Source organism: Pan paniscus, chromosome 9, assembly GCF_029289425.2.
Source record: "Pan paniscus chromosome 9, NHGRI_mPanPan1-v2.0_pri, whole genome shotgun sequence".
Lineage (NCBI taxonomy): Eukaryota > Metazoa > Chordata > Mammalia > Primates > Hominidae > Pan > Pan paniscus.
In genome coordinates, this window is record NC_073258.2 from 16,352,815 (window position 1) to 16,376,245 (window position 23,431).

Here is a 23,431-nt window from a genome sequence, read left to right on the forward strand (position 1 = left end):
ATTAATTGTCATGATGACAACAGGAGGTAAATACTATTAAATATTACTGCTGTTTTACAGGTAAGGACATGTAGACAAGGAGAACTTGAGTAACTTGCCCAAAATTACACATAATAAACAGGGAAATTTGAACCAAGTCTGTTAACTACGTCTGTTATAGAAAAATGACCCTTACAAATTTAAGTATGCATGATCTTCAGTTTGAGTGGGAGAAACTTCATCTCTGCCTGGGGATGCTGAGAGCACTGGCTGAAGAAGGCCATCCAGGGGAACAGCGTAATCCAACCCCACCATTCTCACCTGCTCACTTTTGGATTCTCAGTCTTGCCTTCCAGTCTTCCAGGCCATCACCAGCAAATCTTTTCTTGCCTGACCCTGGCTAGGTGGCCTGAATTACTGTGCCAAATTTTTAAATAGAAATATATGAGTTGCAGCTCCTCAGAGCTCTGGAAGTTGTGCAGAATAGAAAGGGGAGCACTGTGACTAACTTAATGTCCCAACAGTCTTTATAACTCCATGTTATAAGTTAAAGCAGAAGCTGACGTGCATTGTGGTTGAGGTGTGTAGCAAGACTGGGGCATTTCAGTAACACATAGCAGGTGGATGGCAGGGGCTGGCCATAGGATGGAGCTGGGACTCAGGGTCTTCTCATTGAGGTTGGAGTTGTATTAATAATTCTGAAACCCAAGAGACAGAGTGCGGAGGAAGATGGAACTGGACAAGATCTAGTAAGGGTAATAGGCATAGAAGATGAATTTGGGTAATAGTTTATTAGAGTTTTTGTTAGAAGGTTGACACACCAACATTTGAAAGACCCAGAAAGCTATTTGGTAATTAGGTAGGGTAAGTGTACCCAAGGATGGAAAGAACTCTGCCATGGGTCGGGATTTGAGGCCAGGCTCTAGTGTGAAATATCAGTCTTCATATAAATAAGGCAGGCCTTTGTTACTGATGTGGCTTTTAGGGCAAAGCTGTAATTCAATAATTACCTAACCTCCAGCCTGATCTTCCTAAACCATAAATCTGAATATGAAATGTCCTAGTGCAAGCCCTTCAGTACTGCCTCATCCCCCCTCCCCAGGGTGATATCCACACTTCTTATCAAGGCATTGAAGGCCTTTGATCATCTTCCCCCTGCTTATCTTCCTCACCAAGCCTTTTATCACACCCTTCCTCCCAGAATGCAACTTATGAAATACAGAATCAGTTCTGGTTTCCAGGGCCAAGACTGGCCCATCACACATTTCTGCTACATGGGATGCTGTTGATTCCCTTGTCCACTGGATAAACTCCTATTCTTCATTCAACTTACAACACAGATACTACCTCCTCCTTGAAGCCTCTTCGAATTCACCCAGATAGACGCAGACGTTCTCTCCTCTGCAACCCCAGAACACATTGTTCATACCTCCATAACACACTTTACATGTTATAAAAAATATCTGTTGCTATATTTTTTCCCCCAGGTACTAGACTGTGTGCTCCTAGAGAGCAGAGGCCATGTCTTTTTTACTCTGTGTCTCCAGGGATGTAGCACTGAGCTAGTGTAGACCAAATGCTCAGTAAAGATAAAAGGATGAGGGAGGTTGATGTATTACTCAAGGTAACCCATGGGAACTTTGGAAAAGGGACCAGAATAGGAATGAGAAAACTATGCATTTAAGACAAATAAAACCTTTTTTGTTCATTCATTCAACAAGTATATATTGAGCATTTACTATGTGTAAAGTGGTATGCTAGATGCTAAAGATGCAGTGGAGTTCAAGACAGAATTTGTTTCTGCACTCATGGAGAGTACAGGTTATTAGGGGAGACAAGCATTTAACAAATAGTTTCATAAACACATATTGAACTGAAATTGGGTGAGAGGTATTCCAGAAAAGGGGTATTGTGTGGGGGTGAAAGGGGCAGGGAGGTCCTCACAGGGCACTCTATTGTGAGTGTCATGGGCTGTAGGAAGCCTTGTTTTATTATAAGGACTTACCCAAATCTCTCCATAACCTGAACTTGTAAGAATCGTCCCCAAAGCCAATTCTCTCCATTGCAATCCTTCCAGTGGTCCTTCATTGGCACCTACTAGAGTTTTTCTTTGGAGGTTCAATCATTGTTCCTGAGGACCAGCTCTTTGAAACACATTGTTGGGTAATCAGCCTGATGAGCATTATGATCTTTTATCATAATCACAAATTTCATCATAATCTTCATCCCCAATATCACCATCACCACTCACCACCATCACCATCATAAATACTACCACCATCATTAGCATCATCATCCCTTAAAATTCTTGAACAGTTTACATGTTCCAGGCACTGGGATAAATATTTATTTAACTCTACGTTCCTATAAGAAAGGCGATATCATCAACCTCTTTTTAAAAATAAGGAAATAGATTAAGTAATTTACCAGAGATCACATAAGTGGTAGCTCTGGGATTCTAATCCTAAATGTTTGCTGTTAATCAGTTCCCCGGATGTACTCACAAGATGGCTCTGAATGGAATTCCTTTTTCTTAATCCTTCATAAGCATTTTTCTTTAATTTCTTGGATCTCTTAATAGCCTCTCAGGGGAGGCAATTGGGAGGAGTCATTAGAGAGAAGATCCTATTATTTACTGCCAAGCAGTCATTTTAGGTTATTACTGGGACTCAGAACACACTGCACATTTGTGCCTTTCAGAAGGAAGTTGTATAATGAGGTTCTCTGGAAAGATAGAGTCTCCTCTATTCCTTCAAATTATACTGTGTAACAACATCATCACCAGTGATAATTATGGATGAAAACCCCACACTGAGTTCAGCTTCCAGAGCCTCCATCTCGTGTGTTATATTTAATAGGGTTGTGTACAACCTTAGCTTTCTAGAACCTACAGGAATGCAGTATTATGGGAAGCTGAGTTTATGATTAGCCCTTTAAGCACACTGAGCAGATGTACAAAAGTTGGGATATTTATCATTCAGAAACATTGTTTAGGAATCTTTTAATCAAAATATAACTTACATAAGGAAAAGTTTACAAATGATAGAGTGTGGTGAATTATCACATGTTGAATATACTCATGTAACCAGCACCCAGATCAAGAAACAGATCATGACTAGCTCTTCAGCAGCATCCCTTGTTCTGCCTCCATGTTGCACTCCCTCCCTTTCCTGTACATGTTACTACTGTCCTGACCTCTAGCACCATGAATTACTTTGCCTGTTTTTGAGCTTTATGTAAATATATATAAATGTAATCATACCATTTGTATTCTCTTGTGCCTGTCTTCTGTCACTTGAGATTACGTTTGTGAGATTCATCCATGTTGCATGTGGCAGTATGTGTTCATTTTCCTGCCTGTGAGGCATTTGGTTATATGAATATGCCACAATTTATATACCTGTTCTAGGGCTGATGGGCATTTGAGTATTTCCACTTGGATGCCACTACAAATAATGTTACTACTAATATTCTTATAGGTATCTTTGGTGCACATATATATGCATTTCTGTTGATTTAAGATGGTATTGCTGGGTGATAGGGTAGGAGTATGTTCAGCTTCAGTAAACACTGCCAAAGAATTTAGCAGCAAGATTGCTAATTTTCACTTCTATCAACAGTGTGTGAAAGTTCTAGTTAACATCACTGGATATTGTTAATTCTTTTAAATTTAGCCAAACTGTTAGATATGCAGTACTATTTCATTGTAGATTTAATTTTTATTTCCCTATTGACTATTGAGGTTGAGAGCCTTTGCATATGTTTATTGGCCATTGGGCACCTTCTTTTGTGAAGTATTAGTTTGTGCATTTGTCTTTCTTTTTTTTCTTCTGTTGAGTTGTCTGTCTTTTTCTTATTGATCTGAAATAGTTCTTTATATATTTTAGATAAAAGTCAGTTTCTGGTTATATGGTTGCAAATATCTTCTTTGACACTGTGACTTGCCTCTTCACTCTTAATGGTATCTTTTGATGAGCAAAAGTTTGATATCACCCCATTTATATATCTTCTCCTTTATTGTTAGTGCTTTTTTATGCTCTGTGTAAGAAATCTTTGTTACTCCAAGGTCATTCGCATTTTATTTCGTGCTGCCTTCTTAAAACTTTGTTTTGCTTTTCACATTTAGCTGTACAATCTATGTGGAATTTACTCTGTGTATGATGTGAGTTAAGAGCCAAGATTTACCTTTTTCTACATGGTCATTCAGTTGTCCTAGCACCACTTACTGAAAAGATTATCTTTTCTCCATTGCTCTGATGTATTAGGTTGGTGCAAAAGTAATTGTGGTTTTTGCCATGGCAAAACCATTAATGGCCAAAACTGCAATTACTTTTGCACCAACCTAATACATCCTTTGTCATAAACCAAGCTTCTGTATATTTGTGGAACTTTCCTGGACCCTAAGCTGATCAACTGGCCCATTTTTCTTACCTTGCTATAGTCCACTGGCTTAGTTTCTGTAGCTGCGTAAGTCTTGATATCTGGGAGTATAAGCCCTTCAATTTTGCACTTCTTTCATTAAGATTGTCTTGGACAATCTTGGCCCTTTGCATTTCCATATAAATTTTAGAACAAGCTTGTCAATATCACAAAGAGCATACTGGGATTTTAATTTAGATTGATGAAACCTATAGATGAATTTGAGGATAATTGACATCTTTAGCAATACTGAGCCAACCAGTCTAGGAACACTCAAGTAAATTTAATTGCACATCAACTCCGCACTAGTCACTGTGCTGAGCTTAGGTGGGTTCTTACCCTTGAACGTCTTACAAATGTGTAAAGAAACACATAAACACAAAATATAATCTAATTCGATACTCTTATCACTGATAATAATGAGTTCATATTTACTAAGGACTTTACACATATTACTTCATTTATACCTTGCACTGATACTTTGAGGTAAGTGCTGCTACTATGCCTATTATGTAGGTATTTTTAATTTCAGTAGGGTCCAAGAGAAAGGGCACGCAGGTCTTTATGGGGAAATCAGAGGAAACATCACACAAAGGGTGGAGATTTGGTTGACTTCTGAAGTTTGCAGAATGGAGGAGCTTGACCATTCCAAGGTATATAAGTAGCTCATGAAAAAATACAACAGGGCGACATGACATGGATTTTCAGGAAACTTCTAGAGAGTGAATCCAAGGATTGAAATGTAGTATGGCAGGGGAATGGGAGCATGGTTAGTGAAGCTGGAGAGGCAGAGCCTGAGGGCTTCTTGGTCTGTGGAGTTTGAGCTTTGTCCTGAAGGCAGTGGCTGTGGAGCAGGGATTATCTGTCTTGGCTGGGGTTCCCCGGAGGCTGATTGTATTCATTTCCTAGGACTGCTGTACAAATTACTATAAATTGGTGGCTTGAAACAACATAAATTTATTCTCTCATATTTCTGGAGGCTAGACATCTGAAATCAAGGTATCCGACGGTGTTTTCTTCTGGAGGGCTCTGAGAGAAAGTTGGTTCCGTGCCTCTCGCCTGGCTTCTGGTGGTTGTCAACAGGCCTTAGCTTTCTGCGGCTTGTAAATGCATGGCTCTAATATCTGCCTCTGTCATCTTGCGGCATTCTTCCCTGTGTGTCTCTGTGTCTTTTCTTATAGGGACATAAGTTGTATGGGATTTAGGGCCCACTTGAATCCAGCATTACATCTTAACAAACTGCATCTGCAAAGACCCTATTTCCAAATGAGGTCACATTCCCAAGTATGGATTAGAACTTCAACATATCTTAAACTGTAACACAAGCCTCAGATGAGGATTCAGAGGCAAGTGATTCTTTTAAGGAAGTGCTCCCAGGGGAAACTAGTAAGAGAGTAGGGGAAGCAGGACAGCAACTGGGAAGGTGTCCTGCCAGCCTGTGATCCCAGGCGTGGTCCCTTCAGGTAGTTTCGGTCAGATCCTGCGGGGCCATTTTGGAGTGTAAAGTGCCTCTAAGAATTGTCCTCACCTGATGCAAGGCAGCTGGACCTTTCATCTTAGGCAGAGTAGGCTCCAGTAACCTGAGGACCAGGGACACAAGAGCCACAGGGGCTGGCCACGGGAAGCAGAAATATATTAGTGCCAGGGTCACATTAAAATGTCAAAAGGTATTTGAAGAAATCTGGATGAAGTATCCTTAGTGTTTGTTACTTTGTCCTCTGTTCCCTTTCCTCCAGAATTGTGTATAATGGCCTTGAAGGCCACTCACCCTCACCCTAGAGAGTCTAAGACTGCTTTTTGGCTGTCTGTCTGTCCTTCAGAGATTCCCAGCTCTGTCCCCTGACAGCATAACCACCATTTTTTTGCTTGACACTGAACACTACACTTTTCTTACTCTTCTTTGCTTTATTGTGCTTTTTTTCCCCTCATTCCTTCTTTTTTTTTGACAGAGTCACGCTCTGTTGCCCAGGCTACAGTGCAGTGGTGCAATCTCGGCTCACTGCAACCTCTGCCTCCTGGGTTCCAGCAATTCTCCTGCCTCAGCCTCGTGAGTAGCTGGGATTACAGGCATGTGCCACCATGTCCGGCTATTTTTTTGTATTTTTAGTAGAGATGGGGTTTCACCATGTTGGCCAGACTGGTCTTGAACCCTGGCCTCAAGTGATCCACCCACCTCGGCCTCCCAGAGTGCTGGGATTACAGGCATGAGCTGCCGCGCCTAGCCCCTTCTTCCTTTTTTTCTATCTGATCTTTTATAGACATCAGTAGCTCCTTTACTTTTGTGGGATAACTGGCCAATCACAGCATGTCATTTACCTTCTTTATGTCTTAGAGTTCTTTGCTGTGTCATTCTGTTGGTGGCTCAAGGGCAGCCACTACATTATCCAAGACAGTGGTTTTATTTGTTGGAGTTTTAGGGTACTTCATTTATTATTATTATTATTATTATTATTATATTTTAAGTTTTAGGGTACATGTGCACAACGTGCAGGTTTGTTACATGTGTATACGTTAGGGCACTTCATTTTCAAGACTAAAACTAGTTTAAGGAATTTGGAAGACTAAATGCTCCTCTTCAACAGGAGGCTGCATATCATATTCACAAATATTATATGTCAAATGAATTGATTTTTTAAAGTTTAAAAACTTAATAATCAGTCAATATTTGTGGAAGATCCATAACATGATGAATATATTCGGTTTGTGAAGCCATGGATATAGTGTTAAACTGGGGAGAGTGGGCCTTCAAATCTGACCCTAAGTTGCCCACTGGATGATTTTATGATCTTAGGTGTGTCTGTTGACCTTTCTATGTTTTACTTTCCTATCCGTGAAATTGGAGAGCTGAATTAGAAGATACTTGAGATCCCTTGAAGGTCTAATAGTCTGTAACTCCATATCTAATGTCCAGGATCTTAGCACTTTTATGCAGGCAGTAAAGTAATTTAAATCTCAATTTACATCAATTTAAAGAAACTTGAATTGAACATCTATTAGATGCCAGGCTCTGTGCTAGGTTCTGGGGATAAAAAGAGAATGAAAACCCAGCCCCTCTCCTGTATTAGCACAGTCCAGTGGAGAAGGCGAATCAACAAAGAATTGCAATTCAGTACAAAAAAATACTGCAATAAAAGATTTCCATCTCAGGAGACTGGGGGTCCAATGGGAGGGAGGACCACGATTGCCATGTTGAGAAGATCCTTGAGCTAGAATTTTTTTTGTTGCTTTTGTTTTTGTTTTTTGAAATGGAGTCTCACTCTGTCACCCAGGCTGGAGTGCAATGGCACAATCGCGGCTTACTGCAAGCTCCACCTCCCGGGTTCACACCATTCTCCTGTCTCAGCCTCCCAAGTAGCTGGGACTACAGGTGCCTACCACCACGCCTGGCTAATTTTTTGTATTTTTAGTAGAGACGGGGTTTCACCGTGTTAGCCAGGATGGTCTCGAACTCTTGACCTTGTGATCCGCCCGCCTCGGCCTCCTAAAGTGCTGGGATTACAGGCATGAGCCACCGTGCCCGGCCAAGCTAGATTTTAACAGAAAAATCATTTCCTGGGTAGATGTAGGAATGAAGAGTATAACAGACTTATAATTCCAGCTGCTGTAACAGGTGGCCCTCCACAACATAAGTTTATTTCCAGCTCATGCAAAGTACAGTATGGATGTTTCTGGTCAGTAGGTGATTTTCCGTGGGGTTGTTTAAAATCCCCAGTTTCCTTCCCTCTTGTGGTTCCACAGCCCTGCTCCTGGGACATCAGAGTCTTCTGCTGGACCCTGCATTAAGCAGGCAAAGGCAAGAGAGTGAGAGTGCAGGGTCATGTGGAAAGCTTGTACAGGTCAGGCTTGGAAGTAGAGTATAGCAGTACTCCCTTATCCGAGGTTTTGCTTTCTGTGGTTTCAGTTACCTGCAGTAAACTGTGGTCCAAAACTATTAATTGGAAAATTCCAAAAATAAACAATTCATAAGTTTTAAATTGCATGCTGTTTTGAGTATTGTTATAATGATTGTGTCTTATTAGTTATTGTTGATTTCCTTCTGTGCCTAATTTATAAATTAAACTTTATCATATGTATGTATGTATGTATGTAAAGGAAAACCATAGTAAGCATAGGGTTTGGTACTATCCATTATTTCAGGCATCCATTTGGGGTCTTGGCATGTGTCTTGGCCTTATCTGCAGGGGGCTACTGTATATCATGTCTGTCCATGACTTCCACTGGCAGAACTTGGTTATAAAGCTGACTTAACTGCACAGGAGGCTGGGAAATGCGGTGTAGCTGTTTCCACAAGAAAAATGAAATATGTTTTGAAGAACACACAGCAGCCTCTGCCACAAAGGTCATCCTACAGGATTTTGTGCTGTGAAGAACTAGTTTTCTCTTGGGCCAGTCTAATGGAAGTGTAATGTTAGACAATTGTCAAGATTGAGTTTCTGACCAGGGACTATCTTTATCAAATTGTGGTTACTGGGAGAGAGCTCACCACACCCCTGGTTGGGTCAAGAATCCCCAAGTAAGATAGCAGCTCAGATATTTAACAGGTTCTGAAATGTAAGAGGGAGCTGGGTGAAGAGGGTAAGAGTTCTCACCTCAATGGATGAAGGCCTCACCACTGTCCACGGCCTCTGTAACTCACAGGTCTGGGATATTGATGGAGAACTCAGGTCTATCCCATTTGACAAATGGACAATAATTGATTCTTATACTTAAAACCTGCTTTTTTCTCTCTCTGCAGTAACACTTTCAGCTGCTCCTCCCTCCTACTTCAGAGGATTCACATTAATTGCCCTCAAAGAGAACAGAGAGGGTGATAAGGAAGAAGACCATGCTGGGACCTTCCAGGTAAGACCCTGCCTGGGCTTATTCAGTGGCCCTCCCTGCCCTAGGAGGTAGAGGCTGGAGAGGTACAAGTGTCTCAGGTGGCTTCCCATGCAGTCCCTTGACTGTTGGCCAACTGGGGCAGGTCCATTTGAAAGGGTCATCCTTGAGCAAGCAGCAAATGCCGCACACCTATCTGAGCAAGGTTGGCCACGAGGCAGGCCTTGTTTTGTCTCAGCAGATCACGGGGCTCTTCTCTGGGCCCACAGTGTCCTTCAGCAGCCAAGCGTGGGGAGAGCACTTGGAGCCCTGGCTAGGCCTGGCTGTTTTGCCTGCACAGGCATTTCGTGATTGACTGGTTAATTCTCAAGTGTAAACGGAACAAGAGCTCGGGACCGCCAGGCTGGAGGGAGTTCAAAGCACAGGAGAAGGACTATTAAGGGAATGTAGAGATTGATTTATGAGGGAAGATTAAAAGAATTAAACATGCTTTTCTTGGCCAAATGAACAGGGCCGAGTTTAAGAGGTGGCAATGGTCTTTAAATGTCAGTCCTCACAGAACAACCTCCTCAAGGGGAAGCTTCATTTGACTTTGCATGAAAGGGCACACTAAGACAAAAGTGGGTCAAGAAAAGAAAGGGAATCGCACAGACAAGGACCCCGACAGTGAGTCATATTTCACTGTGGAATATTCTTCCAAGGGAAGTGGTAGGAACGTCATCCCCTTTCAGAGGTTTAGAAAAGAGCCGGCAAGTTGTCAGAACACATCCCAGAAGGACTGGAGTGATCCTAGGAGGAGGCCTGGCCAAATTTGCTGTAATTACTTCTCATCTCAGATTTCCATTGTTCTGGAATTCATTTTTTTCTGGCATTTGCAAATTAAGAAGAAAAAAACTCAGAGAATACTTATACCCATAGCTGGCTGCTGGAGACTCTGGTGCAATCTGTGGGCTCCGTGGAGGACCCTGACCCAAATACCTCCCTTATCCAAAGACATCTTTTAATCCTTGTGGCCAGGTTGTAATTTTTAATCCTGTGATTTAAATTATTTTTCTGCTCTCTGGGATTCTAGGTTTTGGGCCTGGTGCGACTTAATTCCACGCTCACCGTAATGTCCTTCTATGGCAAAGAACCTCTTGGCATGTATCTGAAAGGGTGACCCAATAATAATACTAGCAACAGCCAATATTTGTTGGGTACATACCATATGCCAGACACTATGCTAAGTGCTTTACTTTATCTTAGTTTATCCTGTCTTTGTTTAGTTTATCTTTGTTTAATTCTCAAAACAACCCTAATATGTAGGAACTATTAGCCCCATTTTTGGACCAGGAAATTGAAACTAGAGAGATTAAATCACTTGCCTAAGCTTGCTTATTGCTTGTTTTAGTCCATTTTGTGTTTCTATAACAAAACACCTGACACTAGATAATGTATAAACAATAGAAGTTTATTTCACTTACTTGACATGAGACTGGGAAGTCTCATATCAAGGTACCTGCATCTTATAAGGTTCTTCTTGCTGCATTATCCCATGGGGAAAGGCAGAAAAGTAAGAGAAGGTGAGAGCAAGAGGGGTCCAAACTCACCTTTATAACAAATCCACTCCCATGATAACCACAATCCATTCACAAAGGTAGAGCCATCACGACTTCATCACCTCTTATTAGGCCCTACCTCTCAACACTGTTGCATTGGGGATTAAGTTTCCAACACATAAACTTTGGGGGACACATTCAAACCATAGCAGCACTGTTCTGGCTAAATTCAGTAAGTTGATGGTCTTCTCTGACTCACAGTTGTTTCTGCTTAGCTTAATCCTTCTTCTTGCAACTGATTGGTGAATACAGGGCCCTGCTCATAGTGGGCAGCGCATAAATATTTGCTGAATGAGTGGATGAACATTTGACTCTTTCTGCTAGTGTCCATACCTCAGTCCTATTTGGAACTGTTGTTGAACTCCTATCTCTGTATGCATCCTCTCTTCTTCCTCCTCTTGGAGCTTCAGACATCCTCTCTTGTTACACAGCAGTGGTTCTCAGAATGCAGTCTCAGGACCAGCAGCATCAGCAACACCTGGGAACTTGTTAGAAATGCAAAATCTCAAGCCCATCCAGACTTACTGAATCAGAAACTCTGAGGGTAGGGCCCTCACAACCTGTGTTTTAACAAGCCTTCAGGGTGAATCTGATGTATGCTCAGATTTGGGACCCGTTATTCTAATGAGACATAGACCAGCCCTCTAACGGGATGTCGTCCATCATCACGTCAACACATCTGTCTGTTCCTATCTATTCTCTCATTGTTTCCACCAGCCCTAGAGGGATCAAAGTGGGATTAGAATATGAAAATGCCTAGCATATGATAACGACAATAGCTAACACTTAAATAGTGCTTGTGTGCCAGATACTGTTCTGAGTGGTTTACATTTGTTAACTGAGTTTATCTTCAGAGTGACATGATGAGGTAAGCATTATTATCCTATTTTCCACAGAAGAGAAACTTGCGGCAAAGAACAACTAAGTAACTTTCCTAAGATGCCCAGCTCTAAGTGATAAAGCTGGGGTTCAAACCCAGGCAGTCTGTCTCTGGGTACCTGCCTGTGATCACTGTGTATGCCATCTCTCAGTGTATACCTGTTAAATGAAAAAATAAGGGCCCACTGTGACTTTTATGACAGTCTCTGTGCCAGGTGCTTTATATGCATTAGCCTTTTTTTTTTTTCCTTAATTCTTGTAGCAACCTTGTGTGGTCAGTATTGTTATCTTCATTTTTCAGATGATGAAACTGAGTCCCCAAGGAGTTCAGTAAGTTGACCAAGACAGTCCAGCATCTCAAGGGTCCAAACACTGTGCCAGTTTCTTATTTCTCAAACGTTATCTCCTCACCCCTGCCCTGCCCTACCCTTGTGCCATCAAAATGCACACTCCGCTTGGGTTCCAATTGTCTCAGAGATTTGGGGAAAGGAATCATAGCCCATGCCCCTCATCTTACTTCACCTGCTCCTATGATATGTGGCCCCCATGCTGTCCCTTCCAAATCTATCATGATAGTATTTTCTCTCTGTACTAAAGCTGTTATCCTTGGAGTCCTTGATTTATTCAGCAGCATTTGTTGAGTGCCTGCTAGGTGTTAGGCACTGAGTTAGGTATTGGGGATAGGGTGGTGAGGAAAACAGAGATAGTCCTCATGAAGCCTAAGGAGTCCTCCTTGTCATCATCCCATAAACTGACCTCTGTTGCTGCAAGTCAACAAGTCACCCATTGAAACATAAGCCAACAATCAGAAAGAACAAATGCCATTGTAATTAAATATATATATATAGTGATTTAACAAATAGATAAAGACTTCTGTTTAACACCTTCACTTCAAATATGATGACTTTGAGGGCTTAACAACAACCACAAAATTCTAATACTCATTCATTGATACATAATATTTAACATATTTGTTGGATACGTGTGATATTGTTATATATATAGAATGTGTAATGATCAAGTCAAATATTTCAGGTATCCCGTCACTTTGAATATTTATCATTTCTATGTGTTAGGAACAATTCAAATACTCTCTTCTTGCTACTTTGAAATACACAATACATTGTTGTTAACTATAGTCATTCTGAGTATTCTTTTTTTTTTTTTTAAGTTCTGGGGTACGTGTGCAGAATGTGCAGTTTTGCTACATAGGTATACATGTGCCATGGTGGTTTGCTGCACTCATAAACCCGTCACCTACATTAGGTATTTCTCCTAATGTTATCTCTCCCCTAGCCCCTGACCCGACAGACCCTGGTATGTGATGTTCCCCTCCCTATGTCCACGTGTTCTCATTGTTCAACTCCCACTTATGAGTGCGAACATGCGGTGTTTGGTTTTCTGTTCTTGTGATAGTTTGCTGAGAATGATGGTTTCCAGCTTCACCCATGTTCCTGCAAAGGACATGAACTCATCCTTTTTTATGGCTGCATAGTATTCCATGGTGTATATGTGCCACATTTTCTTTATCCAGTCTATTATTGATGGACATTTGGGTTGGTTCCAAGTTTTTGCTATTGTGAATAGTGCCGCAGTAAATATATGTGTGTATGTGTCCTTATAGTAGAATGATTTATAATCCTTTGGATGTATACCCAGTAATGGGATCGCTGGATCAAATGGTATTTCTAGATCTAGATCTTTGAGGAATCACCACACTGTCTTTCACAATGGTTGAACTAATTTACACTCCCACCAACAGTGTAAAAGCGTTCCTATTTCTCTACATCCTCTCCAGCATCTGTTGTTTCCTGACTTTTTAGTGATCACCATTCTAACTGGCGTGAGATGGTATCTCATCGTGGTTTTGATTTGCCTTTCTCTAATGACCAGTGATGATAAGCATTTTTTTCATATGTCTGTTGGCTGCATAAATGTCTTCTTTTGAGAAGTGTCTGTTAATATCCTTTGCCCACTTTTTGATGGGGTTGTTTGTTTTTTTCCTGTAAACTTAAGTTCTTTGTAGATTCTGGATATAAGCTCTTTGTCAGATGGATAGAGTGCAAAAATTTTCTCCCATTCTGTAGGTTGCCTGTTCATTCTGATGGTAGTTTCTTTTGCTGTGCAGAAGCTCTTTAATTAGATCCCATTTGTCAATTTTGGCTCTTGTTACCTTTGCTTTGGTGTTTTAGACATGAAGTCTTTGCCCATGCCTATGTCCTGAATGGTATTGCTCAGGTTTTCTTCTAGGATTTTCATGGTCCTAGGTCTTACATTTAAGTTTCTGATCCACCTTGAGCTGATTTTTGTATAAGGTGTAAGGAAGAGGTCCGGTTTCAGTTTTCTGCATATGGCTAGCCATTTTTCCCAACAACATTTATTAAATAGGGAATCTTTTCCCATTGCTTATTTGTGTCAGGTTTGTCAAAGATCAGATGGTTGTAGATGTGTGGTATTATTTCTGAAGCCTCTGTTCTGTTCCATTAGTCTATATATCTGTTTTGGTACCAGTATCATGCTGTTTTGGTTACTGTAGCCTTGTAGTATAGTTTGAACTCAGGTAGTATGATGCCTCCAGCTTTGTTCTTCTTGCCTAGGATTGTCTTGGCTATTGCAGGCTCTTTTTTGGCTCCATATGAAGTTTAAAGTAGTTTTTTCCAATTCTATGAGCAAAGTCAGTGGTAGCTTGATGGGGATAGCATTGAATCTATAAATTACTTTGGGCAGTATGGCCATTTTCATGATATTGATTCTTCCTATCCATGAGCATGGAATGTTTTTCCATTTGTTTGTGTCCTCTCTTTTGTCCTTGAGCAGTGGTTTGTAGTTCTCCTTGAAGACGTCCTTCACATCCCTTTTAAGTTGTATTCCTAGGTATTTTATTCTCTTACTAGTAATTGTGAATGGGAGTTCACTCATGATTTGGCTCTCTGTTTGTCTGTTATTGGCGTATAGGAATGCTTGTGATTTTTGCACATTGATTTTGTATCCTGAGACTTTGCTGAAGTTGCTTATCAGCTTAAGGAGATTTTGGGCTGAGTGGTTTTCTAAGTATACAATCATGTCATCTACAAATAGAGACAATTTGACTTCCTCTCTTCCTATTTGAATACCCTTTATTTCTTTCTCTTGTCCGATTGCCCTGGCCAGAACTTCCAACACTATGTTGAATAGGAGTGGAGAGAGAAAGCATCCTTGTCCTGTGCCGGTTTTCAAAGGGAATGCTTCCAGTTTTTGCCCATTCAGTATGATATTGGCTGTGGGTTTGTCATAAATAGCTCTTATTATTTTGAGATACGTTCCATTAATACCTAGTTTATTGAGAGTTTTTAGCATGAAGGGGTGTTGAATTTTATTGAAGGCCTTTTCTGTATCTATTGAGATAATCTTGTGTTTTTTGTCATTGGTTCTGTTTATGTGATGGATTACGTTTATTGATTTGCATATGTTGAACCAGCCTTGCATCCCAGGGATGAAGCTGACTTGATCGTGGTGGATAAGCTTTTTGATGTGCTGCTGGATTTGGTTTACCAGTATTTTATTGAGGATTTTCATATCAATGTTCATAAGAGATACTGGCCTGAAATTTTCTTATTTTTGTTCTGTCTCTGTGAGGTTTTGGTATCAGGATGATGCTGGCCTCATAAATGAATTAGGGAGGATTCCTTCTTTTTCTATTGTTGGGAATAATTTCAGAAGGAATGGTACCAGCTCCTCTTTGTACCTCTGGTAGAATTCAGCTGTGAATCCGTCTGGTCCTGAACATTTTTTGGTTGATAGGCTATTAATTACTGCTTCAATTTCAGAACTTGTTATTGGTTTATTCAGGGATTCAGCTTCTTCATGGTTTAGACTTGGGAGGGTTTATGTGTCCAGGAATTTATCCATTTCTTCTAGATTTTCTAGCTTATTTGTGTAGAGGTGTTTATAGTGTTCTCTGATGGTAGTTTGTATTTCTGTGGGATCAGTAGTGATATCCCCTATATCATTTTTTATTGCATCTATTGATTCTACTCTCTTTTCTTTATTAGTCTGGCTAGCAGTCTGTCTATTTTGTTGATATTTTCAAAAAAACAGCTCCTGGATTCGTTGATTTTTTTGAAGGGTTTTTCATGTCTCTATCTCCTTCAGTTCTGCTCTGATCTTAGTTATTTCTTGTCTTCTGCTAGCTTTTGAATTTGTTTGCTGTTGCTTCTCTAGTTCTTTTCATTTTGATGTTAGGGTGTCAACTTTAGACCTTTCCTGCTTTCTCTTGTGGGCATTTAGTGCTATAAATTTCCCTCTACACACTGCTTTAAATGTGTCCCAGTGATTCTGGTATGTTGTGTCTTCGTTCTCATTGGTTTCAAAGAACATCTTTATTTCTGCCTTCATTTCGTTATTTACCCAGTAGTCATTCAGGAGCAGGTTGTTCAATTTCCATGTAGTTGTGCAGTTTTGAGTGAGTTTCTTAATCCTGAGTTCTAGTTTGATTGCACTGTGGTCTGAGAGACAGTTTGTTATGATTTCTATTATTTTGCATTTGCTGAGGAGTGTTTTACTTCCAATTATGTGGTCAATTTTAGAGTAAGTGTGATGAGGTGCTGAGAAGAATGCATATTCTGTTGATTTGGGGTGGAGAGTTCTGTAGATGTCTATTAGGTCTGCTTGGTTCAGAGCTGAGTTCAAGTCCTGAATATCCTTGTTAATTTTCTATCTCATTGATCTGTCTACTATTGCCAGTGAGGTGTTAAAGTCTCCCACTATTACTGTGTGGGAGTCTAAGTCTCTTTGTAGGTCTCTAAGAACTTGCTTTATGAATCTGGGTGCTCCTGTATTGGGTGCACATATATTTAGGATAGTTAGCTCTTCTTGCTGCATTGATCCCTTTACCATTCTGTAATGCCCTTCTTTGTCTCTTTTGATCTTTGTTGGTTTAAAGTCTGTTTTATCAGAGATTAGGATTGCAACTCCTGCTTTTTTTTTTTTTTTTTTTTTTTTTTGCTTTCCATTTGTTTGGTAAATATTCCTCCATCCCTTTATTTTGAGCCTATGTGTGTCTTTGCATGTTAGATGGGTCTCCTGAATACAGCACACTGATGGGTCTTGACCCTTTGTCCAATTTGTCAGTCTGTGTCTTTTAATTGGGGCATTTAGCCCATTTACATTTAAGTTTAATATTATTATGTGTGAATTTGATCCTGTCATTATGATGCTAGCTGGTTGTTTTTCCCATTAGTTGATGCAGTTTCTTCATAGTGTCGATGTTCTTTACCATTTGGTATATTTTTGCGGTGGCTGATACCAGTTGTTCCTTTCCATGTTTAGTGCTTCTTTCAGGAGCTCTTGTAAGGCAGGCCTGGTGGTGACAAAATCTCTCAGCATTTGCTTGTCTGTAAAGGATTTTATTTCTCCTTCACTTATGAAGCTTAGTTTGGCTGGATATGAAATTCTGGGTTGAAAATTCTTTTCTTTAAGAATGTTAAATATTGGCCCCCACTCTCTTCTGGCTTATAGGGTTTCTGCAGAGAGATCTGCTATTAGTCTGATGGGCTTCCCTTTGTGGGTAACCTGACCTTTCTCTCTGGCTGCCCTTAACATTTTTTCCTTCATTTTAACCTTGGTGAATCTGACAATTAATGTGTCTTGGGGTTGCTCTTCTCGAGGAGTATCTTTGTGGTGTTCTCTGTATTTCCTGAATTTGAATGTTGGCCTGTCTTGCTAGGTTGGGGAAGTTCTCCTGGATAATATCGTGCAGAGTGTTTTCCAACTTGGTTCCATTCTCCCCGTCACTTTCAGGTACACCAGTCAAACATAGATTTGGTCTTCTCACATAGTCCCATATTTCTTGGAGGCTTTGTTTGTTCCTTTTTATTCTTTTTTTCTCTAATCTTGTCTGCTCTCTTTATTTCATTAAGTTGATCTTTAATCACGGATATCCTTTCTTCCACTTGATCAATTTGGCTATTGAAACTTGTGAATGCTTCAAGAAGTTCTCGTACTGTGTTTTTCAGCTCCATCAGGTCATTTATGTTCTTTTCTAAACTGGTTATTCTAGTTAGCAATTCCTCTACCCTTTTTTCAAGGTTCTTAGCTTCCCTGCATTGGGTTAGAAGATGCTCCTTTAGCTCAGAGGAGTTTGTTATTACCCACCTTCTGAAGCCTACTTCTGTCAATTCATCAAACTTATTCTCTGTCCAGTTTTGTTCCCTTGCTGGTGAGGAGTTGCGATCCTTTGTAGGTTAAGCGGCATTCTGGTTTTTGGAATTTTCAAACTTTTTTTGCTGGTTTATCCCCATCTTTATGGATTTGTCTACCTTTGGTCTTTGATGTAGGTGACCTTCTGATGGGGTCTTTGAGTGGACGTGCTATTCCTTTCTGTTTGTTAGTTTTCCTTCTGACAGTCAGGCCCCTGTGCTGCCAGTCTGCTGGAGTTTGCTGGAGGTCCACTCCTGACCCTGTTTGCCTGGGTATCACCAGTGGAGACTGCAAAACACAAAGATTGTTGCCTGATCTTTCCTCTGGAAGCTTCATCCTAGAGGGGCACCTGCCAGATGCCAGCCAGAGCTCTCCTGTATGAGATGTCTGTTGGTTCCTACTGGGAGGTGTCTCCCAGTCAGAATACACGGGGGTCAGGGACCCACTTGAGGAGGCAGTCTGACCCTTAGCAGAACTTGAATGCTATGCTGGGAGGTCCACTGCTCTCTTCAGAGCCATCAGGCAGGGCCGTTTAAGTCTGCTGAAGCTGCACCCATAGCTACCCCTTTCCCCAGGTGCTCTGTCCCAGGAAGATGGGGTTTTTATCTATAAGTCCCTGACTGGGGCTGCTGCCTTTTTTTCAGAGATGTCCTGCCCAGAGAAGAGAAATCTGGCAGTCTGGCCACAGCAGCCTTGCTCAGCTGCAGTGGGCCCCACCCAGTTTGAACTTCCCAGTGGCTTTGTTTACACTGTGACCATAAAACTGCCTACTCAAGCCTCAGCAATGGCGGACGCCCCTTCCTACACCAAGCTCGAGCGTCCCAGGTCCATCTCAGACTGCTGCTGTGCTGGCAGCGAGAATTTCAAGCCAGTGGATCTTAGTTTGCTGGGCTCCGTGGGGGTGGGACCTGCCGAGCCAGACCACTTGGCTCCCTGGCTTCAGCACCCCTTTCCAGGGGAGTGAACGGTTCTGTCTCGCTGCTGTTCCAGGCACCACTGGGGTATGGAAGAAAAGAACTCCTGCAGCTAGTTCAGTATCTGCCCAAATGGCCACCCAGTTTTGTGCTTGAAACCCAGGGCCCTGGTTGGGTAGGCACCAGAGGAAGTCTCCTGGTTTGTGGGTTGTGAAAACCGTGGGACAAGTGCAGTATCTGTGCCAGAGTTCCTCAGGCTCAGTCCCTCACGGCTCCCCTTGTGTAGGGGAGAAATTTCCCTGACCCCTTGCTCTTCCTGGGTGAGGTGACACTCCATCCTGCTTTGGCTTGCTCTCTGTGGGCTGCACCCACTGTCCAACCAGCCCCAATGAGATGAACCGGGTACCTCAGTTGGAAATGCAGAAATCACCTGCCTTCTGTATCAATCTCACTGGGAGCTGTAGACCAGAGCTGTTCCTATTCAGCCATCTTGCCAGCCTCCCCTAAATATTCTTTAAATTTGGTTAAAGATTACATTTGTGGCTCTAAAAGTGACTTTGAGAGGGGTTACTTTGCTTCTTTATGAGTGAATCCTTATACAGAGAACACAGACTCACAAAATACAAACACAACAAAAGCAAATTTTAATGCTGTCTTTGCACCTCCTTAGACTTAGTGGCATGGGAGTGGGCTTCCTAGTACCAGGGAAAGTAAGAATTACAGCTCTCACCTCTCCAAAGAAGGCCGAGGAGAAAGGGGTGGGGCTACCTGCTGTGGCCCCAACAGCGGGTTCCAGCACAACAGCATTGGCACACACTAGATATCAGAAAACACAGAGCCTCTCTTTGATGAGATAGCTGATTCGGTGAAAGTGGCATGGAACTCAGGGACTCAATTGCCTGTACAAAAGTAACCCACCAATCCTTAAAAATTATATTACCAAAAACTGCTCCCTGGAATGCTGTGGCCCAGCCAGCTGCCCAGCTCACTTTCTTGTCTCCTTCAGGTCTCTGATCAGCGGTCCCTTTCCAGGGAGCCCTGCCCTGATCGTCTTATCAGGCACTTCATTCCTCCTCCCATCCCTGAGCGAGGCTCTTTCTCTCTCTCCCCAACTTAGTGTTTTTCCATTGCAGTTATTGCCACCTGCCATGCTATTTTACTTATTAACTTGTGTGTTATCTGTCACCTTCCACTGAACTATAAGCTCTACAGGGCAGGATTTTAATCTATCTCCCTTCAGAGTATCCCTGGCAGCAACTATGAACAGGACAGAGTAGGCACATGAATATTTAGGGACAGAATTTTAAGCACAGTGTTTGCACTAAAATTTAAGCTGCTAATTTATAATACTATTCATTGCCTTGTTTTATTTTTAATTTAAGTCCTTCAGGCATCAACTAGTTTAGGTAACACTCTGCCAATCAAAGGAAAAAAGTCTCAAAACAAAAGGATATTTGTCTGAGAAGAGCAGATCAATACCATGCAAGCAAGTATCTCTTAATAGTCTTTTATATTCATAATCACCTGTTTTTAAACTATTTTTGTGATCTCTACATTAACAATAAATATTTAGTGGCATTTAATGGGTTCTGAGCCACGTTAGAACCTAAAAGGGCTTTTGACACACTTTTCTAAAAATAAAATGCTATTGCAAGCTTGTTCTCAGGAATTCTCTTTGAGTTCATAGGAAAACCTGCTCTCATTACACTAACCTAAGCTTAATCAGGCCCCTTATAAGATGTTAGGATTTTTAAAACTGCCGTTCACTATTATAAATAATGGAGTAGAAACAGTTTCTTGCATAAAACTTTTTCTCATTTGGTATTGTTCACTAGGACAGGTTCCTAGAAGTATAATCACAAATGCAAAGGATATGGACATTTTTTATGGTTCTAATATGTATTGCCAAGATGATCCCCCAATCCCCACACACACACACACACACAAAACCTGCACTCAACAAAATGGAATATGGGCATTCCATCATGGAAGTCATGGCCACTGATGTGAAGGGAAACAGACATATGAGATCAGGGCTGGGAATCACAAGATTTGAGCAGGTTAAATTGATAGATCAAATTTAGCAAGATGAAAGCTAATGGAGGAAGAGAGAAACACAGAAAACCACCTGCTTGGATCCAAATAACCAATTGCACGAGTACAAGATGGGAGATTTGGATTTATGGCAGCACATGAAACAAACAACAATAACAAGAAAAATACTCTAGAACTTTCAGTTGCCATTAAGTAAGTTAAGAATAAATCGTCCATGAGATAGGACCACAGAAAACTCATGAGGTCTTAGGATGTATCATAGGAGCATAGTGGCCAGAACACAGGATTTTGATTTTCTTATGAGATTCTTATGCCACTCTGAGAGAGCCCACAATATTCCCTTTCTTTCTCTATATAGTATAATTTTCAGTGAATGAATATTGAAATATAAAATATGCAGTGTTTTCTTTCTTTCATTCATTTGTTCATTCAAGTATTTCCATATCATTCATAGTACCCAGTTCTTTTTCTTCAGAGTAGTTATTGAAATTTATAATTATTTGTAGGATTATTTGTTTAATATTACTCTGTTCCACCAAACTGTAGGGCAAAATCATGTCTATTTAATTCACTGTTGTATTTCTAACAACTAGCACTGTGCGTGTTACATAGTGGACACTCAGTAAATATAGTAAGTATTTGCTGACATGAATTAATGAATGCACTAATGACCAGCTATGCAAAATGCAACATACTAGGCTCTGTGGATATGGAGATGAATAAATAAGACATGGTATATTAGTCTGTTTTCACACTGCTATAAAGATACTATCTGAGACTGGGTAATTTATAAACAAAGAGGTTTAATTGACTCACAGTTCTGCATAGCTGGGGAGGCCTCAGGAAACTTACAATCATGGTAGAAGGCAAAGAGGGAGCAGTCACCTTCTTCGTAAGGTGGCTGGAGAGAGAGAGCAAGACAACAAAGTGCCACACTTTAAAACCATCAGCTCTCGTGAGACCTGACTCACTTATCACGAGAACAGCATGGAGAAAACTGCCCCCATGATCCAATCACCTCCCACCAGGTCCCTCCCCTACACATGGGGATTAAAATTTGAGATGAGATTTGGGTGGGGACACAGAGCCAAACCATATCATGGCCCCTGGTATTAGGAGGTCAAAGTCTACAGAAGAACTTCCCAGTTCAGTATTTTATGTACACTGGTGGATCACAGATAGGTTGAAGGAGAACCCAGACGTGTATTTCCCTAGATATTAGGGTGGCCTCCTCTGTTTACCCTAGGGAAATATTACCATTTTCTATATGTGACATAGAGTCAAGAGACCTGTTAGAAAGAACCATATTGCAGCCTGCTAGATGCTAAAATTGCTGCATCTGTGCAAATAAGAAAACAATCATTTGCAGAAAGTGGGTAGTGAGTGCTGATTTGGGAGCACAGAAAGGACATTTACAGAGACAATAACCTTTGAGCTATCTCTTAGAGTCGTTGAAATTTCAACTGGACAAGGAGTGAAGAGTGTGTGTGAAGACCACTCTATTTTTGCCTCACACCTCTATTTTAAAATTTGCCATATTTTAATGTTTTACTATATCTTCTTTAACAAGCACCTAGAGCCTCACAAGGGCCTAGTAAAAGTTTTTTTTTTTTAATAAGAAATGAACCAGGGGATAAATGACATTCTGTGCCTTCCCCTTCCCTTGAGGAGCTCACTTGGTGTAAAATGCCTCTGCAGAGCTATAATGCACAAACAACACATTTTAAAAGGGATGTCAATACCTCTTGCTTGACACTTAGTTTTCTTGCTTAAAATTGCCATGTGAAAAGTCATTTGTAAGAAGCACAAGAAGCAATGTGCACTGTGAGTGCCTGGAATGGACATTGGGTCCTCACACTTCTGCAGCCCTGGTCTCCAGTGCCTGCTGCCAGAAAAGATGAAAAATCATTTTCCTTCCCAGCAAGAAAGCCTGAGTCTGGGAACCAGAGGCATTATTAAGACTTAAGCATCACTCCTCTCAACAGAGCACACTTGTGTTTTGTGTTATAAAATACAGAAAAGGATAAATACAGAGAAAGATAAAAAAGAAATAAAAATATGTCATTTTATAATCTAGAGATAATCATTAACATTTGGGTATATTTCCTTCCAGGTTATATATTATATAGAAAACAAAATTGTATATATAAATGTAGTTATATATATATATACACACACACCTATGTGTATATATATATATATACACACACACCTATGTGTGTATATATATATACACACACACCTATGTGTATATATATATACACACACACACCTATGTGTATATATATATACACACACACACCTATGTGTATATATATATATACACACACACCTATGTGTATATATATATATACACACACACACCTATATATAATTTTTGAACAGAATATTGGAACCATTCTCTATATAGGGTTTTATATCCTGTTTTATTTTTATGGGAACATTATATTGTGAACATATTTCAATGAAATTAAATGTTCCACATGATTTTTAATGGCTTTGTAATACTCCATCATACTGTTGAATTGTAATTTATTCAAAGATTCCTCTATTATTGGCAAGATAGGTGGTTCTAATTTTCTTTTCTTTACT

At 40.7% G+C, this 23,431-nt stretch overlaps 1 protein-coding gene across 1 annotated transcript in view; it reads left to right on the top strand.

Annotated features, from left to right (window-relative positions):
• The window catches only part of SPON1 (spondin 1), a 305,161-nt gene that overhangs the window by 11,338 nt on the left and 270,392 nt on the right, over positions 1 to 23,431 (top strand). The window contains exon 2 of the mRNA XM_034932200.3: positions 9,134 to 9,240. Coding sequence (XP_034788091.3) covers positions 9,134 to 9,240 — 107 coding nt within the window. The remainder of the gene's footprint in view (positions 1 to 9,133; positions 9,241 to 23,431) is intronic.